This window comes from Falco biarmicus, chromosome Z (assembly GCF_023638135.1).
Source record: "Falco biarmicus isolate bFalBia1 chromosome Z, bFalBia1.pri, whole genome shotgun sequence".
NCBI classification, from domain to species: domain Eukaryota; kingdom Metazoa; phylum Chordata; class Aves; order Falconiformes; family Falconidae; genus Falco; species Falco biarmicus.
This window is the reverse complement of record NC_079311.1, coordinates 42,017,728-42,037,010: the sequence shown is the minus strand read 5'-3', so window position 1 is coordinate 42,037,010 and position 19,283 is coordinate 42,017,728. Positions and strand designations below refer to the sequence as shown.

The following is a 19,283-nucleotide window of genomic DNA, read 5'->3' as shown; positions in this document are numbered from 1 at the left end:
AACCTCCAATGAAACTTTAGAGTGATACACTAAATATTATAAATGCTGAGTGCTGCTCTCTGCTGCTACCATTGCTTTGGTATCAACGTTACATTAGTACAGTAAACATCACCAAGGCATTCTTAGTGATTAAAATGCTGTGTTTCAGCTGCCCAGGAGACATCATGCTAATGCTGTTCTAATAGCTGTAGAGCACCTTCTTCTTTTTTCAGCATCTGCCATATGACACTCTCTCTCCCAGTGAGCCTACCCATGCTTCAGTGAGGCTTACATGCTGGTGGGGGTGGGTTATTCCAAAGCTGCCTTCTGATCCTATCTCTTCCAGGAATCACTAACTCAGCCTTAGCCAAGCACAAAACTTGATCCAACAGTAAAAATCTGGCCATTACAAGCATGCTAAGGCTGTACCAGTGAGCAAGTGATACTGAGGGATACAACCATCACTGGAGTGGTAGATACCTACCCATCACACCTACTCTTTATATACTTTCAACTACCTCTTTAAGACACTCTCCTATTGTTACTCCTATTGTTCTTACCACCTTTTAGCCTATACTTCAACTTCCGTTACTACCTGTAGATGTTAAGCTTGAACAGAAGCTCCAGCTTTTCTCAGTACTTCACATTCTGGTAACACTTATGTGTTTAAATGCTGGAACTAAAATAAACATCATCTCCCCCTTCCATAGGGTACCACAGATGTCCTCCCATATCTCTGCTAGCTTTGCATGGTCTATAGACAAATTGCTCATTAGTCTAGCATTTAATGATAAAGTCTTAGTCTCAAGCACCTTCTTCTTTCAGTTCCACAAAACCAATAATAAATTTCATCTCTCCTCTCAAATTTCTACAGTATTGCTTTAGCTAAGTTGGAGCTACAGCCAAGGCCACTATGAAAACATTTCTGGTTCTAAGTATGCCAAGTGGTAATATATTACAGTTGTAAATCTTTTCAAATTCAAAGCTTTTCTGAAGTCTGGAACTCCGCGTTATTTAACCTCTAACCAGATTTTCAGAAAGAGATGCTTGTACATCTGAAATAGCTTACTTGTTGTGCATCCCCTATTACCATGTACATGTCGCTACTTGAGTTATGAATTACATGAATGGAAATATGCAATAGTATGCATACTTTGGCAGGCCTGTCTAAAGCTTAAAGAATTGGCAACTTAATAAGCTAGCTATGAAAAAGACATAATACATTTCTTTGTTGACCCAAACATTATTTCACAGGTTTTAAATTCTTTAAATGTTGTTTTGTATCTCTACCAGAGGGGAAAAAAAAAAGTTTGGAAGAAATAAACATCAAAGTTCTTACAGTGCTTTAACTCACATACTTCAAGTTGGTCTAAGTAAATCTTTAATGCTGTAGCCAGTAATAGAAAAAAAGAAAAAAAATGCTCTCAGACAATTGAGACCTAAGACCTACTGCGTTTTACTGCATGTAGTAACTCCCCAATGACACTAAAATTGTCAGTGTTTACCCCAGCAACAAATGTGACATACAGTCTGTGTTTACTGTTTATTTTCAAAATGTGAAGCAATTGAATTAACACAATAAGTATCCAATATATTCAGATTATTGTTACACTAACGGGTCACAACACATCAACATTCTTTTTGATGAGTGGAAGAATATTTTTGAGAGAATCTTTATGTCACTTGAGAACTGCAATTTTTCCTGAACAGGAAAAAAGAAAAAAAGTAAATATAATAAACGTGTACTACCTTGTCACTTTACAGCTTGACTCAATCAGTTCATTTTCAATATCCAACAGACTAGAAGGCAGGTTGTATTCCAAAGGTGAGGCCATTCTTTTTAAACGCAGTAAGCCAACACAGAACTTTGCTCCCATCTCCTCCAGTTCTCTTGTCCCTATCTGCAATCCCTAATTTAAAAATAAGATTTAAAAATATAAAATAGGTACATGCAAATGGACCCAGACATACTGCAGGATTACTGTTTAAAATACATTTTGTTATTTTATTTAATAGACTTGCTTGCTCTAAAGACAGAACAAATAAGACCTGTAAACACTTAAGAGTATCAGAGAAAACTCAGCGAATATCTACACCATTCCTCTAAGGCTGAACAGACACTTCTGGACACTTCCACATTTCTTTGGAGGTTAATAGTCTACACTTCTGGCACATCCATATTAACAGGATTTTACCCAGTGGCATTAGAAAAGAGGCAGGTATCGTGTCCAAGTTTGTAAGTAAAAATTATGTTTAAAACCTGAGAAAAATATATAAGTAGTAATTTCAAATACAAGATTCTTCAGCAGAAGTTCCATCAGAATGAAAAAATTTAGCAAATTCATATCGTAGCTATGATCAAGTTCATTGCCATGTTCTGACACATAAATAAGACTATTTAAGGCAAGTTACTCCTTGATACAAACATCTCTTCCTCTCCTATAAGTTAGAGGATACATGTGTTAATTCTGAAAGCATTTATTCACACATTTAGTAATTAAAAACAACAAAGTATCAAAACCCATAGTTGTTTTCTAACTTGAATGATATACCAAGGCATTTTCCTCTGCAAAGAGTTTTTAGGAGGTATAACTTACGTAAACTCAGAGAATATGATGCTTGTGATAAAGCCTCCTGTCAGATAATTCTACACTTTTAATTTAGCTAGCAGTGCAGTACGTAAGGACAGAACCTCCGGTCTTAACTACTTTATGACAAGAGAATGATATTCTAGAGTGATCCTCAACAATTATGGAATTTACTAGTACTGACAGTATATACACTGACAAATTCAATGTCACAACACAACTCAACCTCCTCCTTTACAACTTCTGTATCTCAGGAAAATTTAAAAGGATTTTAGTTTGGATCTTCTAAGCCTCTTAAGGTAAAGAAGAGTTAAAAAGGAGCTTTGACAAAAGAAGCAGGGAAGCAGAAGAACCAGGAACTGGTGGTGAACTAAGTCATCAAGTAGGAAAATACATGAAGCAAAAAGAACGGAGTAGGAGGTTTTTTTACTAAACACTAAAAAACATACACATAAGCTTTGCATATGTTGTCACACTGATGTATTTTAAAATGGAACATTTAAAAGAAAGTGTTCTGTTGCTCCAGAAATGATACAGTCCGCGCATTCTTCATGTACTTTGTTTTTAACATATACACACGTAATAAATGGAAAGTTTGATTTTATTTTTCTTGCAAGTTCTTTTTTTCCTCAGTAGTCTTCGTAAAGAAGGTGTTTTTTAGTAACAAGAAAGCTAAAGCTGCATCCACTAATCTAAACAGTGCCATCCTCCAGTCAAATGGTACAGCAACCTGTCAGCAGTGAGCAAGAGTTGGATATTTGAGTATTATTGTTAATAGTAATACTACTTACCTCTTTTATAATGCTTTTGTGCTGTAGGTTTCAAAGCACTTTATTAATAAAGGAAGAATTATCCTCACTTTACTGATGGAGAAATGGAGGCAGAGAGGGTTGAAGCGATTTGCACAGTGTCTCTCAGCATGTCACTGACCCCGCTGGGAACAGAAATCAGTTCTCCTCACTCCCAGTGCAGTACCTTATCCACAGAGGCCAATTTTTTGTTTTTGTTTTGTATTTATTTGCACGTCAATAACTTTCGAAGACCCCAATCATAGCTGGGGCTCCACTACGCTAATCACAGGAAGACAGTCCCTGCCCCAAAAAGATTAAAATAACATTAAGGACAAGAGGCAACAAGTATGCAGAAAAGGAAGGACAAGGGTAACAGTAATCTCACTGTTACACAGATTACTAACGTGCACAACTTGATGGTTCAGAAAATTTTCCAATCATTGTCTATATCTGTTGCTGAAGAAGTTACCGTTAGTTCACAGACTCCTTATGGACAGTGTAATAGGAGTGGTTTTCAGTCAAAAAAGGACAAAAGTACAGTATGAAAGAAAGTGCAAAGACAATTGTTAGAAAGATAAATAGCGTGTGCATGTTCCGTGTCTCTATTTTCAGCACAGCAGAAAGAAGACATAACTAGAAAGACCTAAATGGATCAGATTGGAGGTAGGTAACTGTGAAATGCCTGGATGATAAAATTTGAACTTATTACACTGAAGGGCCTACATACTTGCTGTAAAAGCCTATGCCAAAATCTAAATTTGTTTCTGTTATTTCTTTAAATCATAATGCAATACCACACAGCTGGCACATAACAGATTTCTTTACCTATTGTTATTCTTCCATCAGCCAAATCTCTTAATTTCCATGAAACAAGAGACGCAAAGTCTGTTTCAGGAAATAATAATAATAAATAGTTGCCCTAAGGAACCTGAAGTGAAATTCATTTTCACCGAAGCCTTAATTACACTCCTCTTCTTGATCTCCTAATCACCTTCAGCTGTTGCTCTAGTACTTTTAGCTGTGGCCTGTTAAAGTTCCTTAAGTGTCAGAAACATAGCTTTTAAGCACTGAAAGTAGCTGGTTTTGGTTTTATTTTCTTTTTAAAACCATGCACTGAATTTCATTCCTTTTTCTTTTACATTTTATACAACTGTCTTTCTGCTAGACAGTAACATTTTAGATGGTTGGTTGAAGTCTTCTTTACTAAGCATGTCACAAAAATACCTTCACATGAACACAGAGTTTCAGTGATGAACTTTGTTACCTGAAAGCAAAGGTGCAAAACAAAAGCACAATGGACTGTGACCTTAAGTTGAGAAGAATATTACTGTAACATGTACTTAATAAATTGAAAACAGCCATACTAAGATTTGGAGAAGTCAGTTGGACAGTAGAACATCATCTTGTTCTTCTGCTTTCTTATTCAGCAGAGGCTACAAAGATGCGATCATTTTTCAGAACTCAAAATCTAGAGACGGAAGAATCATGGTAACTGACAAAGTTCATTGACTGAATCTTCATCTCCTAAAGTCTTCTCTTTATGTGCATCATTAAATTGACAGATAACAAAATCTTCTTTATAACTTTTTTTAAAAAAAAAAAAGTAGTAATACTCCCAAACATATTAATCTCCAATCATGAAAGGGAGTGATTTCAGTTTTCAGGTGGTTTGAATTATTGAAGAAATTGTGCTTTTGTTTGGCATCTTAATTATGCTCCAGAGTAGATCTTGGAGCATCCTTTCACCTGAACATTTGCTTTTCGGTATCTTGAATTGCAGATGGCTGAGCAGTATTTGCAGCACTAATTCTCAACACGCTAGGAAGACTCACTCATGCAGGTAGTTAAAACGAGATTGCTTCCAGAGATAACTCTGTCACTAGGGATCCTAAATTCAGGTAAGAATTACTAATCTCAGTTCTGGCTAGAAATAGTCTAGCAGAACCAAAAATTGAAGTTCTGGTATTATCCAGCTTTGGCAAAGACCGAGCACTTCTTCCACAAAGAACAGAACTGTTGAGTAATGCTCTTTGTGCTTTAAAACAAAATTCAGCGATGATGCCAAACAAGAAGACTGGAAAAGTGCTTCAGACCACAGTACACAGTCCAGTTCCTCAGATCTGAACTGTCATGTCCATTGGGATCGGAATAGGAAGGGAGGAAACTTCTACAGTTTAACTCCTCTCTGTGGATTGTATTTTGAAATAACATATTATGAAATATGTCATCTAACTCATACCGCAAGTTTATTCACAGAGTTGCTGGTCCCACGCCCTCCAGACACAAAAAAAAAAAAAAAAAAAAAAAAAAAAGCCTAAGCCTTTTCATCTCTTTGACCTTTTCATTGGAGAGATGTTGCTCTTTGTCTAGTCATCTTAGACTTTTAGATACCCTTTCTTAGGAAGTCTAAGCATTACTGTTTTGAAGAAAAAATGAAGAATCTTCCTGTACATTCAGAGGATGCTTAAGACCTCACAAATTGTTTTATTCCAAATAAAATGAATGACAAAACAATTTGATCTCATTAGCTAGTTTATATTACACAGAAGAATGTTCTTATCTTTTTGAATAAGAACCTTTCCACAGAATTTAGACTTTTTTTTCCTCCCTCACTGAAGAAGGGCTTTGCAGGTTAAGCATCTTGCAAGTTTATCCACAAAGTATCTTCAATTCACCTTTCTTAAGAACTTTCTGCAGCAACACTGCTAAAGCCATCAAGGTTCATGTATAAGAATATCCTAGAAGCTTCAAAATAAGCAAGCTGGATGAGGTTTTTTTTAAAGCTCCATAATGACGTAATCTGAGAAATAATGGAATATTCTGACAATAGTGGGAATGCTTCTGTTAACTGACAAAATTAACTTAGTCATTTAGTAGTTACAGACCTCCTCAAATTCCTGCCAAAATATGTTTTTCTTCTAAGGAGATAAGCACTGGTGTTGGAGCATATATTAATATATTAAATATACCATGTTTCAATTTTTTGTTTTGTTCCTGCTCTGTCCTCCCTCCTCTTTTTGTCAAGAGCACCTTTTTAAAGTTTGTGGTTATTTTCTTGATTAGCATTCCTTAATTCTGTTTTCAAGCAGAGGAAACTGTCACTTCTTCCATGAACGTTCATTCCAAAAACTTGCTTCAATTTGTAGCTAAATTTAACCCAGTAACAAAGGCTTAAGATTAGATATTAGGGCAGTGGTTCTCCTGGTTTTCTGCCTAAGAAAATTTCCTCTTAAGTAAGTTTTCTACTAGTGAGAAACCACAAACAGGGTCATGTTTTGTTTTCAAATATCCAGCCCTGTTAATGCTTTTGAATGAGACAAATTGAAAATAATTTTTAAGTCACAAAGTCAAACAACTATGATGAGTTCAGAGACGTGTAATTTGCAGTTCTGGTAGCCTGATATTAAAGCATTTTGATTTATAAGCCTGTTTCTGCAGCTACACAAGAAAATTCTGTAAGGGACACTACTAAATGTCTGCTGAAGAACCATGAACTGCCATGATAGTCTGAAGTTGCCATGTGAAAAGGAATCTTTTATTCTAGTATTGGGGTTTATTACTACCCAATTTTAATCTACTGGAAAGAACAGTTATGATTTTTTTAGTTACATGCATACATATAGTGTTACAAGCAGTATTTAATATTAATCTTGTTAAAACAGCCAATAAGCACAACATACTATATGGGTGTGAGAAGGGGGGGTGTAAAGTGACAGATGAAGACTTATGTAACCTGTAATATTGTAAATTATGTCATTCCACTCTAATATTTGCGTACACAGATCTTAGAAGAATTTTAGGTGTTTAAAGCAAGCATGCAGGGTTATAGAACCCGATACTGACGCAAATGAGAGAAATTACCAAGCAAGAACAGTTTAACTGATATATTTTCTTACCTTATATTTGCCCTGGTCACATCCACATAACGTGCTTTCCATTGTGTAGCTCCTTTGTACTCCTATCTCTCTCCACACAACAACTCGCGCGGTTGATTCCTTGGACTTTTCTACTACAAAGCTGCAGCTGCCCATGCAGAATGCTGGGGCAGTTTGACTCAGAATCTTGGGAAGTGCCTGCAGGACAGAATTTGGAAAAATACAGTGATTCTTTTATTTCATTTATGGAACTGGGGGGAGGGGAATATGCAATCACAAGCAAATTTTGCTGCAATTTGAATTAAAAGAGAAAAAATGAAAACATTCCTCCACCTTGAGTTTTCAAAACCCCATGTTTTCAAGTGACAACAGGCCTGCAATTTCCCCCTTATTAAAGTCCTCTTCTTTAGATTCAATCACTAAAATTAAGTGTTAATCATGTTGGTAACATTAGGATACAGAATTCTTCAGGTGATCACCATGTCCTCCTAATTCACCGAAGTAACTTTGCTCAAGTTAAATGTAATACATACCTCATACAATTAATTTAATTCAATTTCTTACTTAGGACTGCAAATTGGATTGTTGAAACAGTCTTAACACATGCAGTATTTTATTAATACATAAAGTTCATTCATGTTCTGCAAAGCACTAAATACATATTGATTCATGTTCCTGAAGTTGGAAGTTCAATGTAAGTGTTTAAATGACAGCTTTGGAAACAGACAAGAAAACAGTTATGCAAATGTATGTATTTCACTAATGCTAAATGACTACCTTCTTTCCAGCTTTTATTTGTATCAGTTAAGCCAAAACACATGACCAATTTGAATTTACTGTGTCCATTGTAAATATACCATTATTAGTGTAAGCTTGCCCAAACATTCGGTCTGGCTTTTTGAAGCTAAAAGTTTTTGGTTTTTTCCTACAACTCTTATTGACTATTGTCTTTTATGCACTATAGTAGTGCACGCTGAAGTGGCAAAGCCCCGTATAAATGTGTTGAGCAGCAGATGTGAATGGAATCAGACTCAGCATCCAGGAAATCACACAAGAAAATGAAGGAGCCATAGAATTCTTTTTAAAAGTGATGGAGATTTGAGGGGGGGAAAAATCGGAAAGTATCTGTACTCATTTACATTCACGGATGCATAACAAGCATTTTAACGTGCATTCACACTCTTTTAAAGACTAAATATGCATCTCAAAAAAAATTACGGGGTTTGTAGGCATTAGGCTGGACAGATTCGCAGTTGCCACAAGGCGGCAGTGGAGTTACACAGAAGAAACAGGTAACGCGTTAAATCTTTCACAATTTTTGAAAGCTTAAGTCAATGTAGTGGATATTGTTTGTGCACGTTTGTTATGTATATGTATTAGGGGCACATGCCTTAAGTACTCCTCTTTATAAAAGGAACCTTGCCTATTTCCATACACAAATTTAGTACTTCTCACAGCAATTCAGTATTTTTATTTCCCTGTCTGCTAGAATATTATTTACCATGCTTAAATCACTTTTTTTTTTTTTAATCCAGTAATTACAAATGCACAGAAGCATATCTGCCATGTTACTTATTACAATGGTAATGTTGAACACAAAAAAGCATGTATTGGTACAAAGACAAAAAAAAAAACCCAAAAAAACACTCTACTTTGGCTGTATTAGTGTATGTTTTAAACTCTCAGAACGAAAAAGAGACCGTTCTAATCAAGTCTGCTTATGCTATAAATTCACTGTGTGCACAGAATAATATTGGGAAGTTGTGTGAAATGTATATTCCAAATTCATGCCAACTGAAAAAGGCATAAATGTCAAACTTACCCTGTAACCAGGGTCTTCCATCAGGTCACAAGAGGCACCATTAACATTTGTGTGCCACATTGTCTCTTTGATGCTGCAGCCATACATAAATACATTCTTTTTACGGGAGTGACCATGATAATCACAGTAGACCTACAATAAATCATTTGGCAAAACAAAGCCAAGACATATGGAAATAACATTTTATAAAAGTCATAGGAGAAGAAATAAAAGGTTTTATTTGCACTGTTGAAAGTTCCAAGGAACAGGAAACAACTCTTACACATTAAGACAAAAAATGTAGGATTCATTGAAGGAAGGTTTAACCTTCTACCCTAGCAAAGAAAAAAAGATTTAGATCTAAAGGTTTGCAGAAAACCTGTTCTCCAAGTTGAATTTAAGTGTGACACAGTTTAAAAAAACATATTAAAATGTTTGATTTACAGACTAGCTACATAGACAAGGTTAAAAAGATTCAGAATTACTCACACACACGTACTCACCAAAGGTAAACGTTTTATAGCAGCCAGATATTGCAGTAACCCTTTAGCATGGTATATAGTGGGATGCAGATCTGGATTTGGATTTTGCCACTGTCTATTTAAATCTTCTCCACTTAAAGAGCAACGGTGGCTATTGTGGGGGGGGTTGGGGGTGGGGGGGTGGAAAAACACATGATGTAGTCTGTATTATCATACTTTTAAATAAGCCTCCCCCACCCCCACCACCTCATGTTTTCCTTGTCACCAGTGCTTCTTTGGAAGGAGTCTGGTGAGAAACAAACTTCAGTTTTCCAACATGCCAAACAATAGAAGTATTTGGGGGGGGGGGGGGTTAAGTTACATTACAGAAAACCTAAAAATAAATTAGAAGTAGCTTCTTATACGAATTAAATGTAATCTTGCTTATTTGCTGTTAAAACTGAAGGCTTGCAATCCTATTCAAATGCTAGTTCAAGAATCAGGAATTTCAAATATATGGTATCTTTACAGTTTTGGTGTCTTGACTTCTGTAATATAAAGACTAATATCAGCCAGAAACCTAAGATTTGAAACATGAAGTTGCTAGAACACAAGTAGCTGTGAGAAAAACAAAAAAATTTAAAAAAAGGAATCACAACCAAAAAAAACACAAACCAAAAAACAGTAAAGATTAAAGATCATGTATTCAGTCAGCTATCAGCAAGAATTTCTAAACTTGCAGAAATTCATGAACACGAAGTCATCTTCAGTACATTTGTCTTTAGACCATGTCTGTTTGGGACACATTTCTTACTTGTCCCTGTATTAAACTTCCACTTGTATTCTGAATTATTTAATTCCAGCTGTTTTGTTATATACATGCTTTTAGGTATATAAAGACAGGATTCTACTAAAATCCATAACTGGTTAGGGTTTTATTATTTTTTTCACAAAACCTTTATCCATTACTAGGTAAGAAGGAACTGTAGATTCACCACACCAGAATTTCCATTTCATTTTAATTCCCTGTAAGCAAGTAAATATAGACTGCTAAATGCTTACTCATTGCAGTATCAAAAGGTTCTGAAATATCCCTTAAATTTATTAAGAAAAGTGGTAGTAAGTGAAAGAATTACTCTAGTAACTTTAATTAAATCAAGATACTCTCTTACCCTTTCTCTTGCATACCTGTTAACTATCCCCCTTTTAATAGCATTTGACAACAACCATTTCCATAACATCCTTCTAAAAACTATAATTAAAAAAAAAAAATACATAAAAAGCTCTCTCAGATACAAGGACTGGTCTTGTTCATGAGAACCATGAAATTGTTTAGCTTTTTCCTAAAAGCAGCTGTGCTCTCATGTAACACTAACACCCATCCAAGACTAATTCAGAGAGACAATTAAGATGTCATGTCAAATCACACAGGAATGATTATCATCCATGAACAACTGAAAATACTTTTAATAAAACTGAAATTCATGGAACAATGCATCTGCCTTTAAAAAGGCCAAACAAAATTGAGAAGTCCTAGTAATTTTTAAGTGTTTCTTTTTTCCATGTTAAGTATTGCATTTCTGTGTTTCTGGGATTAGTTTAGATTTTAAGATTTTTGGTAAATAACAGATGCAAAGACTTAGTACTAAAGGTTACATATTTGTGAGTAAACTTATGCTTACTTTCCATTTATGACACCATCTGGATTGAGCATGGGAATAATTTTGAAAATATAAGATTCTCGTAAACATTGGGCACTTGGATTATTGCTCATTAGGTATTCCAGCGTTCCCTTCATAACCCAGCTTGCATTAGTCTCTCCAGGATGTACACGAGCAGATAGGAAAACATAAGGACGATTCCCTAAAAGAAGTATGCATAGAAGTTGCAAAATATAATTCAAGCTATGTAAACAGTTTGTTAATTGAAAAAAGAAGCAATAGCCAGCTTCACTTATTACAATGGAAAATACAGTGTTTGGGAGTTGAGTATTAATAATAGAGCTTGCCAGAATATTGTTATAAGGACTGCCAATTACAGAATTCTCACAATGGAGCTTTAAATTCAATCAGACAATTATACAGTCACAACTAGTTTGAGCTGGCAATTATGATACAACAACTTGGATGGCTTTTTTTCCAATAGCCAAGAAAAGTACTGGGGTGGATGAACAAAGCAGGAATGCTGTCATAACTAAAGCTTACTTCAAATCACAGTAGCTCAGATATTAGCTTTATGGAAGATTTTCTGACAAGCAAATAACTTGAGCATTTGGAGAAAAAAGTTACTCAGAAGTCAGGTATTCTTTTCCAAGAACTGTAGTCTGCAAAACATAACATGCAGAAATACCTAGCAACTGATTTAAAATATATTAATATATTACTCCTATATCCAGGTATAGATATCCTTATCTGACTACCACAAATAAATACCATTAAATGCAAAACAAATCCTGAATATTGATGCTTCAATTACATGAGGTTCATTAACTGTGTTTTACATTGCTATTTTTACAATGCACAACAGTTTTAAATACAAATTTTATTTCATAAAGAGCTAGTTTTACATAATTTTCAGTTGATGAGAAAAGGAAGTCATACTTACTGAACTGACAGATATGTTCATAGTAATTGGACTCTGGCATGGCTGTAATAGTGACTACAGGACAACTGTTGCCAGCCAGGGTCTCACAGAGAACGTCTTGTCGAAAATATATCTGTTGAGGGTTGTGCATAGATTCCAGCTTCTGAAGATGCATCTTCATCCCCAAAATAATGGAAAAACACTTCAAATCTTTTGCAGTCATGTATCATAAGGGTATTCCACAGGTACTCTTTAAACTACCTTTCTTTTTGTTATTCTAAACAATGTTCCAAGTTTCCATCATAATTTTGACCATGAAATATCACTCTAGATCTCTGAGTGAATACTTCTCTTTATTATAGTCTGTCTTTCCAACCACTTCAACGAAGGTGAAGGTACAGAGGGCGCATTATTTTGTACCAGTTAATATTGTAAGAGTATGTGGAAGGTAAGAACCTCTGCTTCATTAAGGTTATCTGATTATGCACCCTTTCAGTGCAGAACCGGATAACAAGTAAAGAGAGAAGTAACAAACAGGAACAGAGAGAAAAAATCCTGGTAGACAAGACATAACAGAAAAAATAGCAAAGACCAGAGTCTCCATTCTCTAACTGATGGGCCATTAAGAATCTACATGCAAAGTTTTGGAGAGGGACACCTGAGGGACAAGAAGGAAGCAAGAGGAACAGGAGTATTTGTGGTATTCAAGGGGGGCCTGTGGGACTATACAAAACTCATGTACCTGATCCCTAGTCTGCCCTTAGCTATCTCTATTCCATGCATGCAAGTGCTATGTGGACTACCTGCAACTAACAAGACAAGTGTGAGTGGATTTGGGGTCAGCAACTGGAATGAGCAAGGGTCTCAGCATCAGTCACTATCGAGGCCATACCTCTTGGGAGCACCCCTGTGGGCACCACAGACTTTATGTCCAAAGTGCCAGCTACTGTTGGTATCAAAATGAGCAGACTTGGTGGAGCTGCAGGCAGTGTAGGCACCCTTCTGTGCGTAGCAACAGCAACGGAAGTAAGAGGGCACTTCAGTGCCAGCTGCTGGAGCACATGAGGGTCTTGGTGTCCAACCATTGCAGCCAGAACAGTGTGTGTCCCAAAAACCATCTAGTGGGGTGATAAGGGTGAGCAAAGCAAGGAAAGATGTCTTGGTGCCAGTACCTAGGGGTATGAACATGTTACAAGCCCACGTGCCTGATACCAGCTGCTAGAAATGGTAGGGCAAGCATATGCATCTTCCCTGAAGCTAATATGCATGGCCAAGGGGTGCATGTGCAGTTTGCTAGCAAACTTCAAGGTGGACTACCCAGCGAGTATGATCACCCAGGTCAAAGCAGGGGTATCAGGTGGGCAGAGAGTCCATGCTGGCATCTGGGAGGAACCCAAAACTGCAGAGTGCCTGTGAGACAAGCATGTGAGTGCACACATCTGTTTGCTAGTGAGCAATCAGGCTGGACTAGCCTGCAAGTTGGAGGCCTGCACAGCAGGGAAGAGACTGGGATCCAGGCACGGGTATAATAAGGATGGGCCACGCCAGATGTCCACAAATGTGCATGTGCTTGTGATTCTAGAGAGTGTGTGTGTGTGTGTACTTTTACTAGTGAACTGCAGTTCTCAGCAACTGGAGAGGAGGTAAGGGACTTTCGTGTCTGTAGTTACCTTTCACGCAAGTCCCAGTAGTATTACACACAGGTGCTGCTGAAGGCAACACCTTGTCTGTGCCAGTCTGTGTTGCCAGCCATGCTGGGAGGAGGTGGGATGTGCAAGTGTGTGCAAGTCTCTCCTTCTCTGGGATACACACTGAGACTCACTAGTGGCTTAACTTTACAAGCAAACAGGAAAGCAGTGGCCATGTCCATCAGCCTGGGACAGAGACTTCCAGGGCCCTTCACTGGACAGGAGGAACCACCAGGCCCTCAAGCTGTTGGAGGCAGCAGCTGCTTCTAGCATCTCTTATCAGCTACTTCTTCCAAGAATAAGAATGGCTTAGTAAAAAGCTTCACACAAAGCAGTTACACACTGGCCACTGAATCCCCAAGTTCACCAACAGACATTCTAGCTAGCTGTTTTGCTTAGTACTAAAAGCTTCACAGCACTTCTTTAGCCAATTCATTATTTGAAAAAGGTCTCCAATTAAATATAGTATCTTGAATGGGTCAGTTCAAGAGGTTTGTGTAGAACAGCAGGATACAAGTCATTTGACTCAAAAACAAACACTTCATCCAATTTCCAATCTGTTTCCAGTCAATTATGAATTACGATACCCAGAAAATCCATTTAGCCTGCAAGTAAATATCAATTTTAATTTTCCAGGGACTGTTCTTTAGAACAACATACAGAGTTTTCCAGTCTAAACACTAATATTTTATGAAAATTCTCCATTTTAAGGAGTATTTTGAATTTTATAAAAAGAAATAAAAAGAATTCACTCATGAATGCTTGTATCTCATGTTGTCTAAAAACATAAATATTTATCTACATAATAGATCATAATCTTCTCACCTTTAAAGTTGAGTATGTATATGGATAATGGTAAGCAAAGTAGCAGACATCATCTTTATGTTGGAAAGTCACTGTGAACGTAATTGTGTAGTAAGATTTTCCTTTCTGACCTCCAGCAGCAATTGAACTTCTTGAAAAGTGATTCCTAAGAGTAAAGTGAAGGTAATAAAACACATTATAATAATTTTTTTTCATATCATTGATTATTCCTGAACACACATTCTAAGAGCCAGATAGACTTTTAGTGGCTGTATTTCTCTTTTGCATACATCCACATTAAATACACTGGTTCCCACCATCTGCAAAGATATTATAGCAGTCATATACATTCATTCATACTGGGAAAAGGTGAGTAAACAAAAACAAGTAAGAAAACAAAACCAAAAAAAGCTCTGGAAAAAAGAAAAGAAATGGGAAGCAAACAACTGCCAGCGAGGAAGGGTAATGCATGGTTATGTTGTACCATCTCATCCTGTGTTCCAGGATTGCTCCACAGTGATTGCATCATAGAATACAGGAGCCTAATCAAAAGCACCATGTGATCAATATTACTGGAAATCACTATTAAGATTTCAAGTAAGCATGCATATAAACATTCCCTTAAAAGCTTCTCTGGAACTGTATGCAATTTCTGTCAAAAGTATAAAAGATGAACAGCTTAAATATTAGCAGTGTGCTAACAAAATAAGATCCTGTATATTTTGATCACTTCTCTTACTCTTACTCTCCAAGAAGTAATTCAGGAAGAAAACTCTGTTCACAACAGAACTCCTATAACAGAATTATCAAACTCAGAAGCAAATATTTCTCCTCAAAAGTTGTACCTCATTCTAATCTTCACCGTAAGATTTGCTGTATATTTCATTGGTGTACTTACTTATAGTAACAAATATCTGTCCCGACACGAGTCCAACATGGTCGAGAATTCAATGCTTCTTGAACAGAATACATGAGGGGCTGCATGCCTTAAAGAAAAAAATGCATCTCACTTTAATGCTTAACATTAAACATCAAGGTCATAGCAGGAACGGACCACATCAACACTTAGATGGAAGTCTCCAAACTACCTACACTCATTTACTCACTATCACAGTGTATTTTCATGAATGCCTGGGTATTGTACACTCTTCTAACCAGCTGACAAAAAATTCTTCCCCCTCTCCTCTCATTATGTCCCTGTTTTCAGAAAATAACAAATTAAATAAAAAATAAAGAAATCAGACCTACAGAAGACCAAAATGAAATGCTCATGAAAGCTGTAGTTAGTGTGAATGTTAAACTACAAGAAGTCTTGGGTCCTACTTCACCCAACTCACCATTACAAAAAGGCTTCAAAGAGAATACAAAAAATTGGTAACTATCATCTATTCACCTGGATAGGTAACTGAGGTTTCAGGAAAATTGATTTTCTTTTTCAAACAGTAACTCTTTAAAGTTGGTATTTTTTTGAAAGTATACTTAAATTGAACATATAATATGATATTACAGTAGAAAATAATACATATTAATTGAACATTAGTTACTGGTTAGATAATTAGACAAAGACATTGACCAATTCAGGCAGCATACTTAAATAAACCCCAAAAGTAACTGTCGGGAAAGTATATGCAATATATGAATGAATATCTGAAGTAACCGATGAAGATTAGTAGATAAACTAAAAGCATCTTATTATTGGTCAAACTACCTGGTATTCTTGGTTTTATCCATGTGAATTGTACAATTATGAAAAAGAAGAGTACAATGCTACTCTGTCCCAAGAGTTTGTGGTTGGCAGGGAGAGGGGAGCTTCTCCTTCTTCTTAAAGGACAAATTTCAGAAAATCCCACAGGAAAAAAAAATAATCTCACCAAACAAATGATATTAAGCTAAATGACACACACCCCATCCCACCCCCAGAAAAGTGGAAGAAAGGCATATTCAGCAAGCCAGTACTTTTGGATGAGATACATGCAGCAGGCACCACTTGCTGGAGACCAAAAGGTGGCCTATGAAGTCCAGCATTTCAAAGGAGACTTACTTTTCCTTCTCAAATAATGTGTCTCTCTTCCCACCAGTATGACAAAACTGTTTGAGAATCTCTGCTTACTTTCACATCTGAAAATATACCTCTATTCAGAAAGCGATTAATGATGACAGCTATCATTCTTCTTGCACGTGTGTGGATCAACAGGGTTTGGTGTTGTCCTCCCAAAATGGTCGGAAGACAAATTTTAGCTGCAGCCACCAGTAAATTTCTTCTGCTTTGGCCTCACTTACAACAAAATGTCATTTTAAAAACTGAGAGCCAATGTTTTAAGACACTTCTTATTAACTGAAACTTGTCAAAACATTTCTAGTAATAATATTAAAAAGGAATCTGATCTGATAACATGAATATAATACTGATCCCAGGACAGAGGGAATGAAACAGCTGAGCTGTCGAGTACAGATATTTTTCTATGTATTTCTTCTTAAAGGACAGGAAACGTATCTTACCATAGTTAAACTGACTGTTTGACTTTTCACAGTTGATGATGTTAAATCGGTAACCAATGCCAGTTTTCATTCCACTGACTTCAAAGTAAAACCATTGATGATAATGATTGCTATTTATATCCGAGTTCAAAATTAGATCATACTCGTTTCTAAAGATTAACAAAAACAAATCAATCTTTTTTTTTATGAAGCAGAAATAGAAGGCCTTAAGTGTGAAAAGAAGAGTTGAAATATCTCACTTTCTGATCTGAATAACTTTGCGCAGGTTTCCAGATTCAAATTTGGAATTAAACTTCAAAACATCTGCTTCTTCTGGTACTGAACAACTATGAGTAGAAAAAGAAAAGGGACTAAAATGAGTAAACAAACTTCACCAAAACAAATCCATTACATTTATTTTAGCCTTCACTTGCTAATTCAGAAATTATTTTGAACCTTCCTCTAAACACAGCCTGCGTAGCAGAAAACACCTCAGATGAAACTTCCGTTGAAGTCTGACATAATAGTACTGCTTTAAATATTACAAATCGTATCACAGACAAAGCAGAATAGGCTTAGGGTATTTGCTGAATATTGCTTTCAGAAGGGTGAAAACTTACCTCAAGTTATCAAGGTCATACACAACTCTGTCTATAATGTCATTTTGATGAATCAGTCTTTCAATATCTTGAGAGATTTTTGTCCTAAAATAAAAAGCAGAGTTTTCACTTAAATTGTTGCATACTGTTTCCAATTACAAAAGAGGAACGACCCCATACAACAATGAAAACTGACAAAGTTCACATGAAGACAGTGGGACAGATTTTTATAGAGCCCTCAGCCTCATCCTCACTTATGTGCACAAACTGTAAGTGTATGTAGCTTTAAATATCTGCATTGATAGCTGACCGAGTCTAGTATTTCTATATGAGGGAACTGAGTTTTCAAGCACACAACCCACAGGGGTTTATCTTTAGGAAAAAAATGCACTACTTCATACTTTATAGTAGAAGCAGGAATTACTCAAACATAATGCTTTAATCCAGGACAGCACTTGGTAAGTCATTAGGAACTTAACAGGAGTCCTACCATAGTTAAAATTAAAGGCTTTTAGAGAGTAGGTCATATAGTGAGCGTATTAGTGCATTAGCTTTTCATTTTGGAGCTCTAGATTCACTCATTGACTAGGTATCAAACAAGAATGAATTTGGTGATGCCAGCCAAATGTTAGGTGTATATTTATCCAGATCATAAAACCATTGCATAAATGGCAGTATCTAGGTCCTGGTTTGGAAAACTAAGAATGCATTGCAGTTCAAGAATGGAATCTAGTTGCACAGCTGTGTGAAAAAACTTGCACAGCACCTGCAGTAAGTAGAAAATGAGGCAGATTAACAACAAACATTACAGGAACAGAGCTGTAAATTATACTCAGGTTGGAAATTCTCCATTTAATTAAAGTAAATATTGTTAACAAACAAGAAAAAGAAGGGAAGTGCACAATTCTAGCACCTCTTATTAAACTAAAACTAACTGGAAAAGAAAACAACTTACAAGTCCCATGTATTAACAAAATTGTAAAGAGGCTGACTCATCACAATCCATCTGATCAAGTTCAGCTCACGGCAGAACTACAGATTTTAGATCTTGCACAACTTCTCAGATCTCAGTACGCCTCAGCTCTAAGGGGTCATAATACTTCCTACCATCACAGCACTTTTGTTAAGACAAAATCCATTCATGAATGCCAGGCATTCAAATACCACAGTAATAACCAATGTAAAGAAAAGGAAGGAAGAAATCCTATTCAAGATGCACACAAAAAGGAAAAGTAGAAGTGGACATTTTCAGGTTCTGAAAAACTTAAAGAGAAAAGGGAAGCTATTTTGAGATAATTCAATGAAAAAATATAAACCCAACACTGCTGATGTGGAGCTCTGTGTTTATAGATTAGTCCTTCGTGGAGCCTGAACCACCTGATGATCACTTCTAAGTGTCACATGATTAAAAAACACTAAAGGGATTAGAAAATACTAGAGTACAGCAAAAAATAACCTAAAATCTTAAGAAATGGAAAAAAGTAGGAATTTAAACCCAAAGTTATCTGGTATTGAATTATATAATAATTTTCTTCCCTAAAAGGTAGAAGCATATAAAAAACTTCATTTATTTTGTAAATGTAAATGAAAAAGTAAAAGCACTCCACAGCACAAATACAAAAATATTGCATCTGCT

General features: G+C 36.1%; 1 protein-coding gene across 13 annotated transcripts in view; it reads right to left on the bottom strand.

Moving 5' to 3' along the window:
• The window catches only part of AGTPBP1 (ATP/GTP binding carboxypeptidase 1), a 63,961-nt gene that overhangs the window by 13,131 nt on the left and 31,547 nt on the right, over positions 1–19,283 (bottom strand). For 10 of the 13 annotated variants that reach the window (XM_056324337.1, XM_056324335.1, XM_056324336.1 and 7 more), the window contains 11 exons: positions 17,669–17,752; positions 17,309–17,395; positions 17,070–17,218; positions 15,469–15,556; positions 14,592–14,736; positions 12,100–12,253; positions 11,178–11,358; positions 9,538–9,667; positions 9,056–9,187; positions 7,255–7,431; positions 1,729–1,889 (listed from right to left, as the gene is read on the bottom strand). In XM_056324337.1, the coding sequence (XP_056180312.1) occupies positions 1,729–1,889; positions 7,255–7,431; positions 9,056–9,187; positions 9,538–9,667; positions 11,178–11,358; positions 12,100–12,253; positions 14,592–14,736; positions 15,469–15,556; positions 17,070–17,218; positions 17,309–17,395; positions 17,669–17,752 (1,488 nt within the window). The other 3 variants (XR_008819398.1, XM_056324345.1, XM_056324346.1) reach the window with 3 other exon arrangements.